General features: G+C 45.1%; 1 protein-coding gene across 2 annotated transcripts in view; it reads left to right on the top strand.

Moving 5' to 3' along the window:
- The window catches only part of DPP6 (dipeptidyl peptidase like 6), an 800,631-nt gene that overhangs the window by 690,957 nt on the left and 94,773 nt on the right, over positions 1–14,901 (top strand). For both annotated transcript variants that reach the window (XM_007457181.1, XM_007457180.1), the window contains exons 11-12: positions 12,604–12,727; positions 14,439–14,477. In XM_007457181.1, coding sequence (XP_007457243.1) covers positions 12,604–12,727; positions 14,439–14,477 — 163 coding nt within the window. The remainder of the gene's footprint in view (positions 1–12,603; positions 12,728–14,438; positions 14,478–14,901) is intronic.

Genomic DNA, 14,901 nt, shown 5'->3' with positions numbered 1-14,901 from the left:
TACGTTGAAAGTGAAATTATGGAAGTATACATCAAATAGTGACTTGTTTTACAGTCACACCATTCTGGTATTTTGCAAAGTGCAATCTGCCTGCAGATATTTTTGTACAATTATGTGGCTGCTCCGAGCACATCTCAGGTGTGGAGCCGTACACTTGATCCCGTCAGCATTTGGTATTTGGGGTCATTTCAGTTTGTTCAACGATGCCTTCTATTAAAGAACATCATTTTTTTCTTAATTTCCCTCTCAAAGTATTTTTCTGCTCCAGCTTAATCCATGGAATAAACATCACTGGAAAATGCCAGCGTTAATCGCGGGCGCTTTATTTCACTAGATAAGCAGGCCTTTCGCTCCCTTGCCCTTTATTGCCACACAACTGTTAGAACCTCTGCCAGAATTTGGAAAACCAAGAAGTGACGGCACATTAATCCCTGCAAGAGAAGCCGTGCTCTATTAATATTTTATGGCAAACAAATGGACTAATAAAAAATTCATATACTGCTTGGGAGGACTTGCTGTATTTTGATTTGAAGGCATGTTTGGCTGGAGATTCGTAAGAAGGTTGTAATATTTCCTCAGCCAAGCTGTGCTTTTCAGCAGCCGCTGTTCCCATGTGCTCGCAGGCTCGGCATGACCCTGCTGCCGTCTATCAGGGCGGTCCTCACCCTGTACTGAAATTTGTGGGTTCTGTGTCTGTCTCCCCACAAACTGTGAGCTCCCTTGTGACCAGGCTTTGGGCCTCTGCCTTCCAGCACCTGGAACTGTGTCCACGCCGAGCCCGGACTAAATAAATGCTCTTTGAATGAATAATAAAGGTATTTATGGGCACGTAAAGAGCTTTAGAATAAAGAGAAAATTGGTAGCATTTCTTCCAGGCATCTTGGCTTCCTGTTAATTGTTTGGTTTCATGTTCTTTTTAAATGCACCTTTTACAATTCTCAAAATATAATTATCTATTTTCTGTGATTATCAAAATGCTTCTGTATCTCTCTTCATCTCAACATTTCTCTCTTGTGTCTCTTGTGTCTCTCAAAACGCAGCTCCATCTCACCTGAGATTATTCTACTTCAGATCCTATTTTCTCCTCTCCTTTAACTGCGGCCAATCTTCCCTTTATGCTAAAGCACCTTATCTGCCTACGAATTCGATTATTCACTCAAAGAACATCTAGTGAGGGCAATTATGTGGCACGTGGAGTGTCCTCATGTGGTCTGCCCACCAGGCATCACTTGGGTCACTTAGTTTGGAGGTTCTCAAACTGGGACATCATTGGGATCACCTGGGGGCCTCGTTAGACCACAGGTGGCTCAGCCCCATCCAGAGCTTCAGATTCACTGAGTCTGGGGGGAGGCCTGAGGATTTGTATTTCCAATACTTCCCAGGGGGCGCTGGTCTGTGGACCACCAACTCCAGTAATTAAATGTGGGGTGCAGAGACCATTTCCCCTCCAGTGCCGTGAGCTTTGGCGGATTTTTCAACAGATACCCAGTGCCACCGTTTCTGCTCTGATCGTTTCTCCCTGGACAGGCTCCGCCTCCCCGAGTGTGGTTGACAACACGGGGTGCCTGCTGCCTGGGTGTACCCAGGCCACACAGGACCCGTGAAGATGGCTCTCCCATCTCCGTCCATGCTTCTTGCAGGTGGCAGTGTGTGTGTATGTGTATGCATTTTATTTCCTCTATGGGTTACCTTTATAAACTTAAATAATACTCTTACGAGTTTCTCTCATATCACGTTAACTACAGGCAAGAATTTGTAGCTCCCCAATTTGTAAGATGGATCTAGAAGTCCTGCCCTTTCCTACAGGTCCCTTCCCTGTCTCTTCCACCTAGAAGCTTCAGTCTTTTTTATAATTTTTATATCATTGAGGTTGATGGCATTTGCATCCTGCCCTGAAACCATAACTAAATGTTCCTTATTTATCTTTCGGTTGATTCTAAAAGACTAAAATCAATAAATAGCGTTGACTTTATCTTAAGTAATTAACTCTCTGGTAGAGCTAAGTAGCATCCTCTGATTGTGCCTCTGTTTTGTTGAGCTTTTTGTTCTTCCTGGAGTTTTTAGTTGTTTTTATTTTTTACATGAACTATTTGATTTTATCATACTCTCACTTTTTTTTCCCCACACTCTATCAGGCTTTCTCTTGCATTGGTTTTTCTCCAAATCTGCCTCTCCAAGTCCACTCCACTGCCCTCACTCTAGTCTGAACTAGTTATTCTTTATAACATCTGCACTAGTGCCACCCTGAGACTCCCTGTTACTCCTGTCCCACGTTGGAGCCACTGTTTCTTAGATCTCATGTGATCTTCTTTCTTGATTTACTTCCACTTTTGTCTGGAGTACATCCTCCAGATACTTTCCCAGTGAAGAACCATGGGAAGTAAACTTTCTGAGTTCTTAAATATTTAAAAATGTCTCTTTTTCTTACATCTGTTGGAAATTTTACTTATTTGTAGAATTGTAGTTTGAAAATCATTGTCCCTCAATTTGGGAGTATAATTTCATCTCACATTCAGTGTTGCTGATGACAAACCTGATGTTTATCTGATACTCATTCCTCTGTGAATCATGTACTTTTTTTCCCCTGTAAGCTTTTAGGATGAAGTAACACATCTGAATGTGGGTAGAGTTTCTCTGTTTTTTTCATTTGTCATCTGTCTCATCCAGAGACTCTCAGATGACACTCCTGTCCAAGCACGTTTCCCAATCCCACACTGTGTTGCACCTCGACCTCCAGGTCCCCCAGATTTCTCTGGGATTAACTCTGCAGGTATCTTGAGCTGCTGCTTTTCAACCAGGCTCATCCCTCGTTACTCTTATGTCTGTGTCCTGTCTTCTAGAAATGTGGTGAAACCTTTCCTATTATCTTTATTAGTGTGGGTATACCTGTTTTACTCCTCCATTATCATTGCAGTTATGTTTCTGGAGAGAGAAGACATAAATAAATGTGATAAACCCACTAACTGAAATTGGAAACTTTGTTACCCTTAATAACCTTCTTCTTATTTAAAAGGTCGTCTCTGCACTGTAGGAAATAATAATCACTTGCCATTCCACTACCCATTGGTAAGTAGTGTGGGTATTTTGATAAATTTTCCTATGACACTTTTTCCTAGAAACACACACTTGTTCTTTATTTGCTTTTTTGTTTTTTAATAAGTCATCTTCCCAGCACCATTTATTAAGGCTTCCTTTCCCCAATGATTTGGGTTGACACTTTTATTAAATATTAAATTCTTTTATTTATTTTTATTTTTAAAAATTTTTTAATTTTTTAAACATCTTTATTAGAGTATAATTCCTTTACAATGGTGTGTCAGTTTCTGCTTTATAACAGAGTGAATCAGTTATACATATACATATGTCCCCATATCTCTTCCCTCTGGCATCTCCGTCCCTCCCACCCTCCCTATCCCACCCCTCTAGGTGGTCACAAAGCACCAAGCTGATCTCTCTGTGCTATGCGGCTGCTTCCCACTAGCTATCTGTTTTACGTTTGGTAGTGTATATATGTCCATGCCTCTCTCTCGCTTTGTCCCAGCTCACCCTTCCCCCGCCCCGTATCCTCAAGTCCATTCTCTAGTAGGTCTGCATCTTTATTCCTGTCTTACCCCTAGGTTCTTCTGACCATTTTCTTTTTTTTTAGATTCCATATATATGTGTTAGCATATGGTATTTGTTTTTCTCTTTCTGTCTTACTTCACTCTGTATGACAGTCTCTAGGTCCATCCACCTCACCACAAATAACTCAGTTTCATTCCTTTTTATGGCTGAATAATATTCCATTGTATATATGTACCACATCTTCTTTATCCATTCATCTGTTGATGGACGCTTAGGTTGCTTGCATGTCCTGGCTGTTGTAAATAGAGCTGCAATGAACATTTTGGTACATGACTCTTTCTGAATTATGGTTTTCTCAGGATATATGCCCAGTAGTGGGATTGCTGGGTCGTATGATAGTTCTATTTTTAGTTTTTAAAGGAACTCCATACTGTTCTCCATAGTGGCTGTATCAATTTACATTCCCACCAACAGTGCACGAGTGTTCCCTTTTCTCCACACCCTCTCCAGCATTTATAGTTTATAGATTTTTTGATGATGGCCATTCTGACTGGTGTGAGATGATATCTCATTGTAGTTTTGATTTGCATTTCTCTAATGATTAATGATGTTGAGCATTCTTTCATGTGTTTGTTGGCAGTCTGTATATCTTCTTTGGAGAAATGTCTATTTAGGTCTTCTGCCCATTTTTGGATTGGGTTGTTTGTTTTTTTGTTATTGAGCTGCATGAGCTGCTTGTAAATTTTGGAGATTAATCCTTTGTCAGTTGCTTCATTTGCAAATATTTTCTCCCATTCTGAGGGTTGTCTTTTGGTCTTGTTTATGGTTTCCTTTGCTGTGCAAAAGCTTTGAAGTTTCATTAGGTCCCATTTGTTTATTTTTGTTTTTATTTCCATTTCTCTAGGAGATGGGTCAAAAAGGATCTTGCTGTGATTTATGTCATAGAGTGTTCTGCCTATGTTTTCCTCTAAGAGTTTGATAGTTTCTGGCCTTACATTTAGGTCTTTAATCCATTTTGAGCTTATTTTTGTGTATGGTGTTAGGGAGTGATCTAATCTCATACTTTTACATGTACCTGTCCAATTTTCCCAGCACCACTTATTGAAGAGGCTGTCCTTTCTCCACTGTATATTCCTGCCACCTTTATCAAAGATAAGGTGACCATATGTGCATGGGTTTATCTCTGGGCTTTCTATCCTATTCCATTGATCTATCTTTCTGTTTTTGTGCCAGTACCATACTGTCTTGTTTACTGTAGCTTTGTAGTATAGTCTGAAGTCAGGGACCCTGATTCCTCCAGCTCCATTTTTTTTTCCTCAAGATTGCTGTGGCTATTCGGGGTCTTTTGTGTTTCCATACAAATTGTGAAATTTTTTATTCTAGTTGTTTGAAAAATGCCATTGGTAGTGTGATAGGGATTGCATTGAATCTGTAGATTGCTTTCGGTAGTAGAGTCATTGTCACAATGTTGATTCTTCCAATCCAAGAACATGGTATATCTCTCCATCTATTTGTATCATCTTTAATTTCTTTCATCAGTGTCTTAAAATTTTCTGCATACAGATCTTTGGTTTCCTTAGGTAGATTTATTCCTAGATATTTTATTCTTTCTGTTGCAGTGATAAATGGGAGTGTTTTCTTAATTTCACTTTCAGATTTTTCATCATTAGTGTATAAGAATGCAAGAAGTTTCTGTGCATTAATTCTGTATCCTGCTACTTTACCAAATTCATTGATTAGCTCTAGTAGTTTTCTGGTAGCATCTTTAGGATTCTCTATGTATAGTATCACGTCATCTGCAAACAGTGAGCTTTACTTCTTCTTTTCCGATTTGGATTCCTTTTATTTCTTTTTCTTCTCTGATTGCTGTGGCTAAAACTTCCAAAACTATGTTGAATAAGCGTGCTGAGAGTGGACAGCCTTGTCTTGTTCCTGATCTTACTGGAAATGGTTTCAGTTTTTCGCCATTGAGGGCGATGTTGGCTGTGGGTTTGTCATATATGGCCTTTATTATGTTGAGGAAAGTTTCCTCTGTGCCTACTTTCTGGAGGGTGTTTATCATAAATGGGTGTTGAATTTTGTTGAAAGCTTTTTCTTCATCTATTGAGATGATCGTACGGTTTTTCTCCTTCGATTTGTTAATATGGTTTATCACGTTGATAGATTTGCGTATATTGAAGAATCCTTGCATTCCTGGGATAAACCCCACTTGATCATACTGTATGATCCTTTTAATGTGCTGTTGGATTCTGTTTGCTAGTATTTTGTTGAGTATTTTTGCATCTATGTTCATCAGTGATATTGGCCTGTAGTTTTCTTTCTTTGTGACATCCTTGTTGGGTTTTGGTATCAGGGTGATGGTGGCCTTGTAGAATGAGTTTGGGAGTGTTCCTCCCTCTGCTATATTTTGGAAGAGTTTGAGAAGGATGGGTGTTAGCCCTTCTCTAAACGTTTGATAGAATTTGCCTGTGAAGCCATCTGGTCCTGGGCTTTTGTTTGTTGAAAGATTTTTAAGCACAGTTTAAATTTCAGTGCTTGTAACTGGTCTGTTCATATTTTCTGTTTCTTCCTGGTTCATTCTTGGAAAGTTGTGCATTTCTAAGAGTTTGTCCGTTTCGTCCAGGTTGTCCATTGTATTGGCATAGAGTTGCTTGTAGTAATCTCTCATGATCCCTTGTATTTCTGCAGTGTCAGTTGTTACTTCTCCTTTTTCATTTCTAATTCTATTGATTTGAGTCCTCTCCCTTTTTTTCTTGATACGTCTGGCTAATGGCTTATCGATTTTGTTTATCTTAAGAACCAGCTTTTAGTTTTATTGATCTTTGCTATCGTTTCCTTCATTTCTTTTTCATTTATTTCTGATCTGATCTTTATGATATCTTTCCTTCTGCTAACTTAAATTCTTATATAAACTATTCTGTTTTCATGTAAACCATTGTGATTTAAGGCTGTCCATCACTTGTAGATCTACTGATTGTAACACCTGTAAAAAGTCTATACTGTATCATTAGCAACTTTTGGTATAAATCCCCTCTCATTAATCTTCCTTTTAAAACCATCTTGGCTATTTTTGAACATTTCTCCTTTTATGTGAACTGTAGAATTATTTTATTAGATGCTCCCCTCTCAGAAAAGAAGCCCATTGGTCTTTCTGTTAGAATTAAATTCATTCCTTTAAAGAATATTAAGTATTTACCACATGTGAAGCATTAGGCAAGGTGCTGAAGAAATAGAAAGGAATGAAGTGGGTTCAGTCTCTGCGCGCATGAAGCTTAAAACTAATCAATTCAGGTCTCCCCACACTGATGATTATTTTGAAAGTTTCTCATGTTTAGTTTCCTGTTCCAGACATTTCGCGTGTTTGTGTTCTCATATCTTAAATGTTCTCTTTGTTTCATCATTTGTGATGGGTGCTACCTTTGTTTTTGTTTGTTTGTTTTTTGTTTTAAGAATCTTTTTTTTTAAATTTATTTAAATTTTATTTTTTTGGCTGTGTTGGGTCTTCATTGCTGTGCACGGGCTTTCTCTAGTTGCAGCAAGTGGGGGCTACTCTTCGTTGCGGTGCGTGGGCTTCTCACTGCAGTGGCTTTTCTTGTTGTGGAGCATGGGCTGTAGGCGCATGGGCTTCAGTAGTTGTGGCACGCAGGCTCAGTAGTTGTGGCCTGCGGGCTCTAGAGCACAGGCTCAGTAGCTGTGGCACATGGGCTTAGTTGTGCCACGGCATGTCGGATCTTCCTGGACCAGGGCTCGAACCCGTGTCCCCTGCATTGGCAGGCGGATTCTTAATCACTATGCCACCAGGGAAGTCTGCTACCTTTGTTTTTAATCTTCCTTAAGAGATTTACCAAATGTTTATAATTCTATGAAATATTCACCTAATATTTATTTTATTTTATATTATTTTTATCACTTAATAATTACTTTTCATATTTGCATTGAAATTCATAATCAGATTGATAGTAGTTTAGGACTGGCTATGGATGAATTGGTTTTAGAGAGCATCTTCTTACATGTTAAGTTTTTAATTTTGAGCCTTTAGTTTTGAATTGCTTTTAATTTTTTGAATTTTTGCATTGGTGTATTCAAGTAGAAGATAGACTTTAAACAAGAAGATATTGGTTGTTAAAAGCAAATTGAGGTATAAATACCATTAGACCCAGAACAGCAGAGAAATCTGAGATCAGCATAAATTTGTACTGTCTCTCAAAACTTATTTGCTTATTCCTGGATTGTTGTGGCATTTCTTTTTTCATAGATCTCTAAGAGTCTATCAGAATGTTTTCCGGTGTTTCGTTAGTTTCCCTGGAGGATGAAAACCCCTTAATCTGCATATTCACGTCTTAGCTACGTAGGCATCTTTCGTAGTGTCTTTGGTGACTGCCTCTCTTCCCATCACTCGGGTTCTTCCGTGAGGAGCACTTACGTCCTCAGGTGTGAGGACCACCCGCCATCCTCCGTCTTCCTCTGGGACCCCTTCCTCTGCCTTCTGGGGGAGCTTCCCACATTTTCCTCGATTTCTCTGGGTCACACTTCTGTAATTTTCAGTTGCAGTTTTGTTAGCCCCCTCACCTCACCTCTTTGATCTCATCCTGTATTTTTACAGTCGTGCCCTTCTTCTGCATTTCTAGTATGATCCCCCTTCTCGTCTGTATTGTTCGTCTGACCTTCCTAGTTCCCCACCTCAGAAAGGAGAGGTCCACCCACGCCTGATATTTGGAGACAGACAAGACGTGAAGGTTACGTTCGGCTCCTCTCCCTGAGCCTCCGGCGCTGGTTGAATCCTTCTCGGGTGGATTCGGGAAGACGCGGTCTGCCCCATATCTATCTGGGTGCCTCTGCTGGGCTGAGTTGAGATTTTTCTCTGCCTTCTTGGAATCTTTTTTTTTTGACATTCTAAGTCAATTGGTGTCCGTGGCAAACTCTGATGCTGTTAACCCCGAGGTAGCGAAGGTCTGGCTCCCCAGATTTCTGGCTGTGCCGGCCCAGTGTTTCTGAGGATCAGACAAAGGGGAAGAGAAAAACCGTTTCCTCCTGCTGCCCACTGGCTGCTTCATACAGTGAAGCAAACTCGGGCAACCAGACTTCATCCACCTCCGTCTGCGTTACAGCCAGAGGCTTTCAACGTTCATTTTTAGTGACGTTATGACTTTTCACCTTTCTGTGTATTTATAGGCACATTTAACGCAAAGTTGGTAAAGGCTGACTCCGATCTGCTAACCAGACGTGAGTGTGCTTGGCGCCTGCATGTGTCTGTGGAGTCTACACTCGACACGACCGTGTGGCGTGTGGGGCCGCCAGACAGACCCTTCCCCAGACAGTCAGCGGTAACGTGACGCGGGCCTGGCCCGGGCCCTCCGCACGGGCCTTAGAGTCAGAGTCTAACAGCTTTGCAGTTAGGGAAGATGGAAAATGTGTTAGGAGCCAGGAGACCTTCTCCTACTCCAGTCAAGGCTTTCTGCTTAGGGAAAGCTTCGTTAAGGGAGTCCCTGTTTTATTTTCCTTTCCATTAACATATGGTGTGGCTACGAAGCCTTACGTTGCAAAAGAATGTCATTCCATCCAAAGCATCACTTCTTTGTGAGGGTCTACACCTCATCACCAAAGAGCTGCGGGTGCACCTTTAAAATCAGCTTATTCTTGGCAATGCTTTGTCTTTGCAGGCAGACTTGATTACTTAAAATAACCAAAAATTGTTTGGTACCAAGTCTAGTCATTGATGCCACTCACAGAATTAGGAAATATTGATTAGAAATGAGATGTTGCTCTACAGGTAAAGAGACCTGTATGGCTGTGACGTTCTGAAGGCAGGTCAGGTGAGAGGTTCCCAAGGTGTTTGATGAAGGGTAATGTGATTGGAAGCAAAGGTCCTGAAGCACCACTTATTCTCGGAGAGGTTGTTATGTCATCTTTACAGAGTCCTTAATGATTTTTATTGTTTCAAGAGTTTAAAAGAAATATTTCTCATTATATTTCATCACCATAAAAGTCTCTAAAGGTGCCATCCAAATTTTGTGAAATTCCTGCTACACAGATGAAGGAACTGAGGATTCAAGTTCTATACAGTATTAGTTGTAGGAGCAAAGCTCTCCCAGTCTCTGCAGGAAGCTGCATCCCGCCCGTTCGTCCAGGTGACAGTCCACACCCTGGCCAAGTTTCCACTGAGCTAGGCAAAGTGGGTCCACATTTAACTGTCCTAATTTGCAGTACAATTATTTTTTTCCTCTGTAAATCATGTCCCATATTACAAATTAGGAAAGTAAAAAAAGAGAGCGAGGCTCTAGCGCTCACTTTAACTGTGCATGTGGTTGCGTTTCTAGGAAGTAGGGAACCTCTAGAAAGTAGCGAGCCTCTGCAGGGTGACGGTCCTGACTCTCTCCAGCCCCGTGAAGCGGGCTTGCCACCGCATCTCCCTGTTTTCTGGCGGCAGCTTGAAACTTGAACAATAAAGTGGTTAGTTGGCCACACGACTGCGTTGATGTCGCCAGCCCAGCCAAACCCCCAGGCCAGCCTCACAGCTCAGTGATGCTCTTGTGTGATTCGCTCCAAAGGTATCACTCAGGAGTTTCTTACCAGAAAGAAAAGGTTTGCATTCATCTTTTTATTTCCAGTTACAATGGCTCTCATATCGAGTTAGGACATGGAAACACTGAGAATAGTGTGTAATCACTGACTGTCTCTTTCTGGACCAAACTCTAGTCCAGCTCCTCTGATTCAGAGGCCTCTCCGCAAACAGGCCTTGACATTCACATTTCCAGGTGTGTTTGCATCACCCACTTGCAGCCAGGATCCTCCAAGCCTCAATGTCTGATCACCTTTCTCAGCCCCGCCTCCCCCAGAGGTTGTCTGGCCACCTGGCCTGCCTTCAGCAAGAGAAAGTTTGGCCAGAAGCCCCTTTATCCCTGACGTTTCCTCTTAGTAACTGTCCAGCCACTGGCCCCCACCTGCTCCTTGGCAGGAAGTTTACACTTTCCTTGTTGTATTTGGAGTTGAGCCCCATCCCCCTCCCACCGCAAAGCCTCGTTGTTTGTGGCCCTCACACCGATCGCAGTAGCACTGAACACAGTCAGCCTCACCTTTTAACCATGTCAGAATAATTTCTTCTTTCATATTTGGCCTAAATGAAGATTATGCAAAAGAACACCATAAAAATGAGAAGAAATATTTCCAGCAAATGGAAACAAGATTGGGGACTCCCCTAATTATCAATAGTATGAAGGCCACAGAAAAAAACAGTCATCCTGGGAGATCTGACTTTGCCTTCCTTGATTTCATCCAGATGGGATATATTTAAGTGCAGCCTGTCTCCGTAACCTCATATCACACCTGGACAGGAACATCTGCGTCAAATGGATCCAAAAATGGGAGTTAACTCGGGTCCCTCCACCAGGCCCTTCAGTGCCAGGCCCTCTTCAGTGTCTGTCCGACAGGGCGTAGAGCCCATCTATGACTTAATTAAAAATTAAAAGTGTTACATGTGCAGCATGGGCTGCGCACAGACCGGACATGTCTCATGTCTGCAGACATGCAGGCGGATGGTCCCATCCCATCGTTAGAGACATGGCTCCAGTCCTCCCGGCGGCGAGGCGGCAAAAGCAGAGCAGGAGCCATGAGAAGCTGCTACAAGGATGTGTTACTTTCAGAGCAGGAGCCGTGAGAGGACAGGGTGGGATCCCCTAAACATGCAGGCCCAGGGTCCCCGGAGCAGATGGTAAGAACAGAAGCAGCTGGATTGCAGAAAATCACAGAAATCGAGAAGGTGGAAAAGCGTAAAAGCTGGACTGCGCTGAACGACTCTCCACCACGTGCTCAGCGAATTCATGGAGCCTGTGTCTCGCGCTCCAGGGCCTGCCCTCCCCACCCTCCCCGCCCCACGGCTCCGAGGCCTCCACCACCGTGTGTGCCAGGTGCTCTTGACTTTGGTTAAATTAACAACAACTGTGATTAACAGGCAGATTCGAGAAATGGGCGCCACGGTGATTTAATCCCCTGGTTAGCTGAAGCCTATTTGAAAGCGCCTGGTTATTTAGACTCTTCTGTTGACGATAATTACTGAACGTACTGGTTCTCCTTCTAGCTGGCCCGGCATCATCCAGTGAACGTGCTGCATCTTAGTGATAAAGGATCTTGTCAGACATGAAGTCATCATTCTGAACATGAGATCTCACTACAGATAGAGTCGGGGCAGGCGGTGAGGCATGTGTTCTCGGGCCTCTAGAAAGAACGGTCTCGGAATTCACCTGAGGATATTATTTTTGTGCAGTTATTTTCCCGTCATTTCCTTCTAACTCTTAAGTGTACATTTTTTTCCTAAAAATTCCATTCTTGGAGGGCTCTGGGTAATTCAATTAAGGACTGGGAGCCCCAGTACCCTCCCCGTCCACACCCCCGCCACCGCCAGGTACACTGTGGGGTGTTCAGGTTTGGGTGAAAGCAAGTGGGTAACGTCTAGGGTGTCACATCAAGTCCACCGGGAGCCCAGGGCCGCGAACCAGTTTCCCTAGTTAGCTCGAGAATGCCCCTGGGAACTTAGGGAAAGGAACACTGAGGCTTCCACGGCTCGGCCCGCGGGGAGGGGAAGGGGGAGTTATAGGTTAACCCTCCCCGAGGGGCCCCTTTCTCGGAGCCCTTCCTGGCTCTTGCTCTGTCGGCCTCTCAAGAGCCGTCCTCACCGCTTCCAGCCATGTGGAGTTGGGATCTGGCTGGACCGTGACGAGAAAGCCAGGTCAGTGGGCAGCGATGCCCCAGCATGAGTTACAAAACCCGAGGGGCAGAAGCACAGGCCAGCCCCAGGGGACAGGTCGGACGGCTGGGTGTTGGCCCGGTGTAGGGGCGCACAGCTCTTGGGGGGCAGCTGGGAGAGAAGCACACCCCCGCCAGCTTATTCCAGCACCGGTTCCTGCTGGGCCTCCCCTGGGGGCTCATCGGCAATGCACTTTCCCGAGACCCCCGTCTCAGAACCCCACACGCCCCACGTTGGGCCGGTGTCTCTGGTGCCCGAGGGCCCTGCGTCACCGTTCAGCATGCATCTCGTGCCTGCAGGGAGTACTACGTCACCATGGTCAAGTGGGCCACCAGCACCAAGGTCGCCGTGAACTGGCTGAGCCGGGCGCAGAACGTGTCCATCCTCACCCTCTGCGATGCCACCACCGGGGTCTGCACCAAGGTATGGGGGAGGGGCTAACTGGACGGCGGGGAGCATCCCCGGGCATCAAGCTCATCTCTGAGCCACACACACACTCAGCTCCTGCTGGTTCAGGTGCAGCCGGCATGTGGGTCTCTGTTTGGGTGTCACCTTGTGGATGAATTGTGGACTGCTGCGGACTCGGGGTGGTCCTCTCAGCCCCCAGCACACAGAGCTCTTGCTTCCCTTTACCCTTGCCCACGGCTCCTTCACACGGGCTGCTTCTCATTTTCCACTTGACGTTTAGAGCGGGGAGGGGTCCGGCCTGAGGCCCCAGGACCCGGCACTGCAACCTGGCCTGGCCACTTCAGCCTCTCTGTCCCTCACTGACCAGAGCCAGCTGGTACCCTGGACGGTCGGCACCATGTCTGAAAGTCACCGGTGAGGCCAGTGTGTTCCTAGGTCCTCAGGCTGACTTAGTGGGTGGTTACAGGGGGCGAAGGGAGGGGAGACAAGGAGGAACGAAAATCTAAAGAGAGGCTTGGCAACCCTGCGAAGCAAGGGAGTGACCCACGGCTGTCTCAGCCCCTCAGGCGGCCTGCCCCTGGCCCACCGGTGCGTCCTCCACGATCCCTGAGCCCCAAGGGGCAGGGCTCCTCGTGTTGGGTAAAGAAACATCCATTAAAATCAGTTAATAAACCCAGGCAGTTCTCTCAGAAACTCTTTTTTGGCCCTAAATGTTTGTTTCCCAACTGAGGAGGAGAAAGGCTTGCAGAGCAGCTGTGTTGTGCCTTCGGGGCTCCAGACAGCGGCTCTGACCCCGCGGCCCAATGACCATCTTGAGGGGAGTCGCAGTGAGCTGTCGCTGAGACCAGTGTTCTCAGTGTGCCAGTGATTTACTTGACTTCTAATACAATTGAGAGCAGATTCCAGGTTATTCTGATGGGCTTCTTGAGGGGAAGGAAGGAAAGAGTGCACTCACAGCTGGGAAGCTGGGAATGGCTCATAACCCAGGTCTTCTGGCATCTGGACCCCCGGTCTTGCAAGGGTCAGCAGTGAAACTCCAGCCTGCCCGTGGTTAGAGTCCACAGATAAAGAACAGACCTGCCCCAGGGACAGGTCCACGGCCCATGCGGCTGAATAGCTATTCCTGGTGGTTTGGTTGGTGTGTTTGGTCTCCCGTTATATGTCTTTCCGCACAGTTCTCTGAGATTTACCTTTCATATGCTTTTTAAGTCCTTTTAATGTTTTGGTCTGCCAGGATTGTTGTGAACTGGAAATTTGACACATGTACACACAGACACCCACGCACATGCACACATACACACACACGTGCACGCATGCACGCAAATTCCTAAAATAATGCAGCACCTGAGATTTGCCTTTAAATGGGCACATGCCACTAGATGGTCATTGGCGACCATCTAGTGGACGCGTGTGTGGTCATCGGTGACCGTCTGACGGGCACGTGTCTGGTCAGGGGTGACCACCAAATGGTAGAAATGCACCACCTTCCAAAGGATTCACACCCCCCCGAGGATTTGTCCTCGTTGCTGGGAGAGTGACATTTTTCCTGTTCGGGGACACTCGTGCTCAGCTCTGAGGCACATCATGAGACAAAGCAGAGCAGGGCTGGCCCCCTTCCTGAGCTTGTGCAGCTACCATGGAGGGGAATCCAATTTTTTCTACACTGCTGGCCGCAGACACAATAGGTGCGAAAACTCCTTTCTCTAATGCTCTTATTTCGTTTCAGAAACACGAGGATGAAAGTGAAGCCTGGCTCCACAGACAGGTAACTATTCCGCATGCAAATCCCACACTGTCCGCCTACACCAGCCACTAGGTCCTTTCCCAGTGTTTACAACACGGCTTCTCACGTTAAATCCCCCAGGTAGACACGCACGTGCACGTGCGAGGCTCTGGGGGGCTGCAGAGCCACTCAGCCCACCTGGCTTCCCTGAGGCCCCAGCACTGCTGGAGAACTGTGGCCTCCATGCAAGAGGGCTGGAAAATACCTGCTCTTGAGAACGTGCAGTGTTCAGTGAGACCTCAGTTCTCAGTTAGGTGACGTCCCTTTGGTGTGTGCAAAGGATGAGTCCAAACAAGTTGCGTAGATTTAACCTACTTCAGTCAAAGAAAATGCAACGGGCCTGACGTTCCTGTTTTTCTCGGCATGGGTTGTGGATGCCTCCTTTGAGGTGGATTCTGTGCGGTTC

Source organism: Lipotes vexillifer, unplaced genomic scaffold (assembly GCF_000442215.2).
Source record: "Lipotes vexillifer unplaced genomic scaffold, Lipotes_vexillifer_v1.1 scaffold944, whole genome shotgun sequence".
NCBI classification, from domain to species: domain Eukaryota; kingdom Metazoa; phylum Chordata; class Mammalia; order Artiodactyla; family Lipotidae; genus Lipotes; species Lipotes vexillifer.
This window is presented reverse-complemented; position numbering and strand designations above follow the sequence as displayed.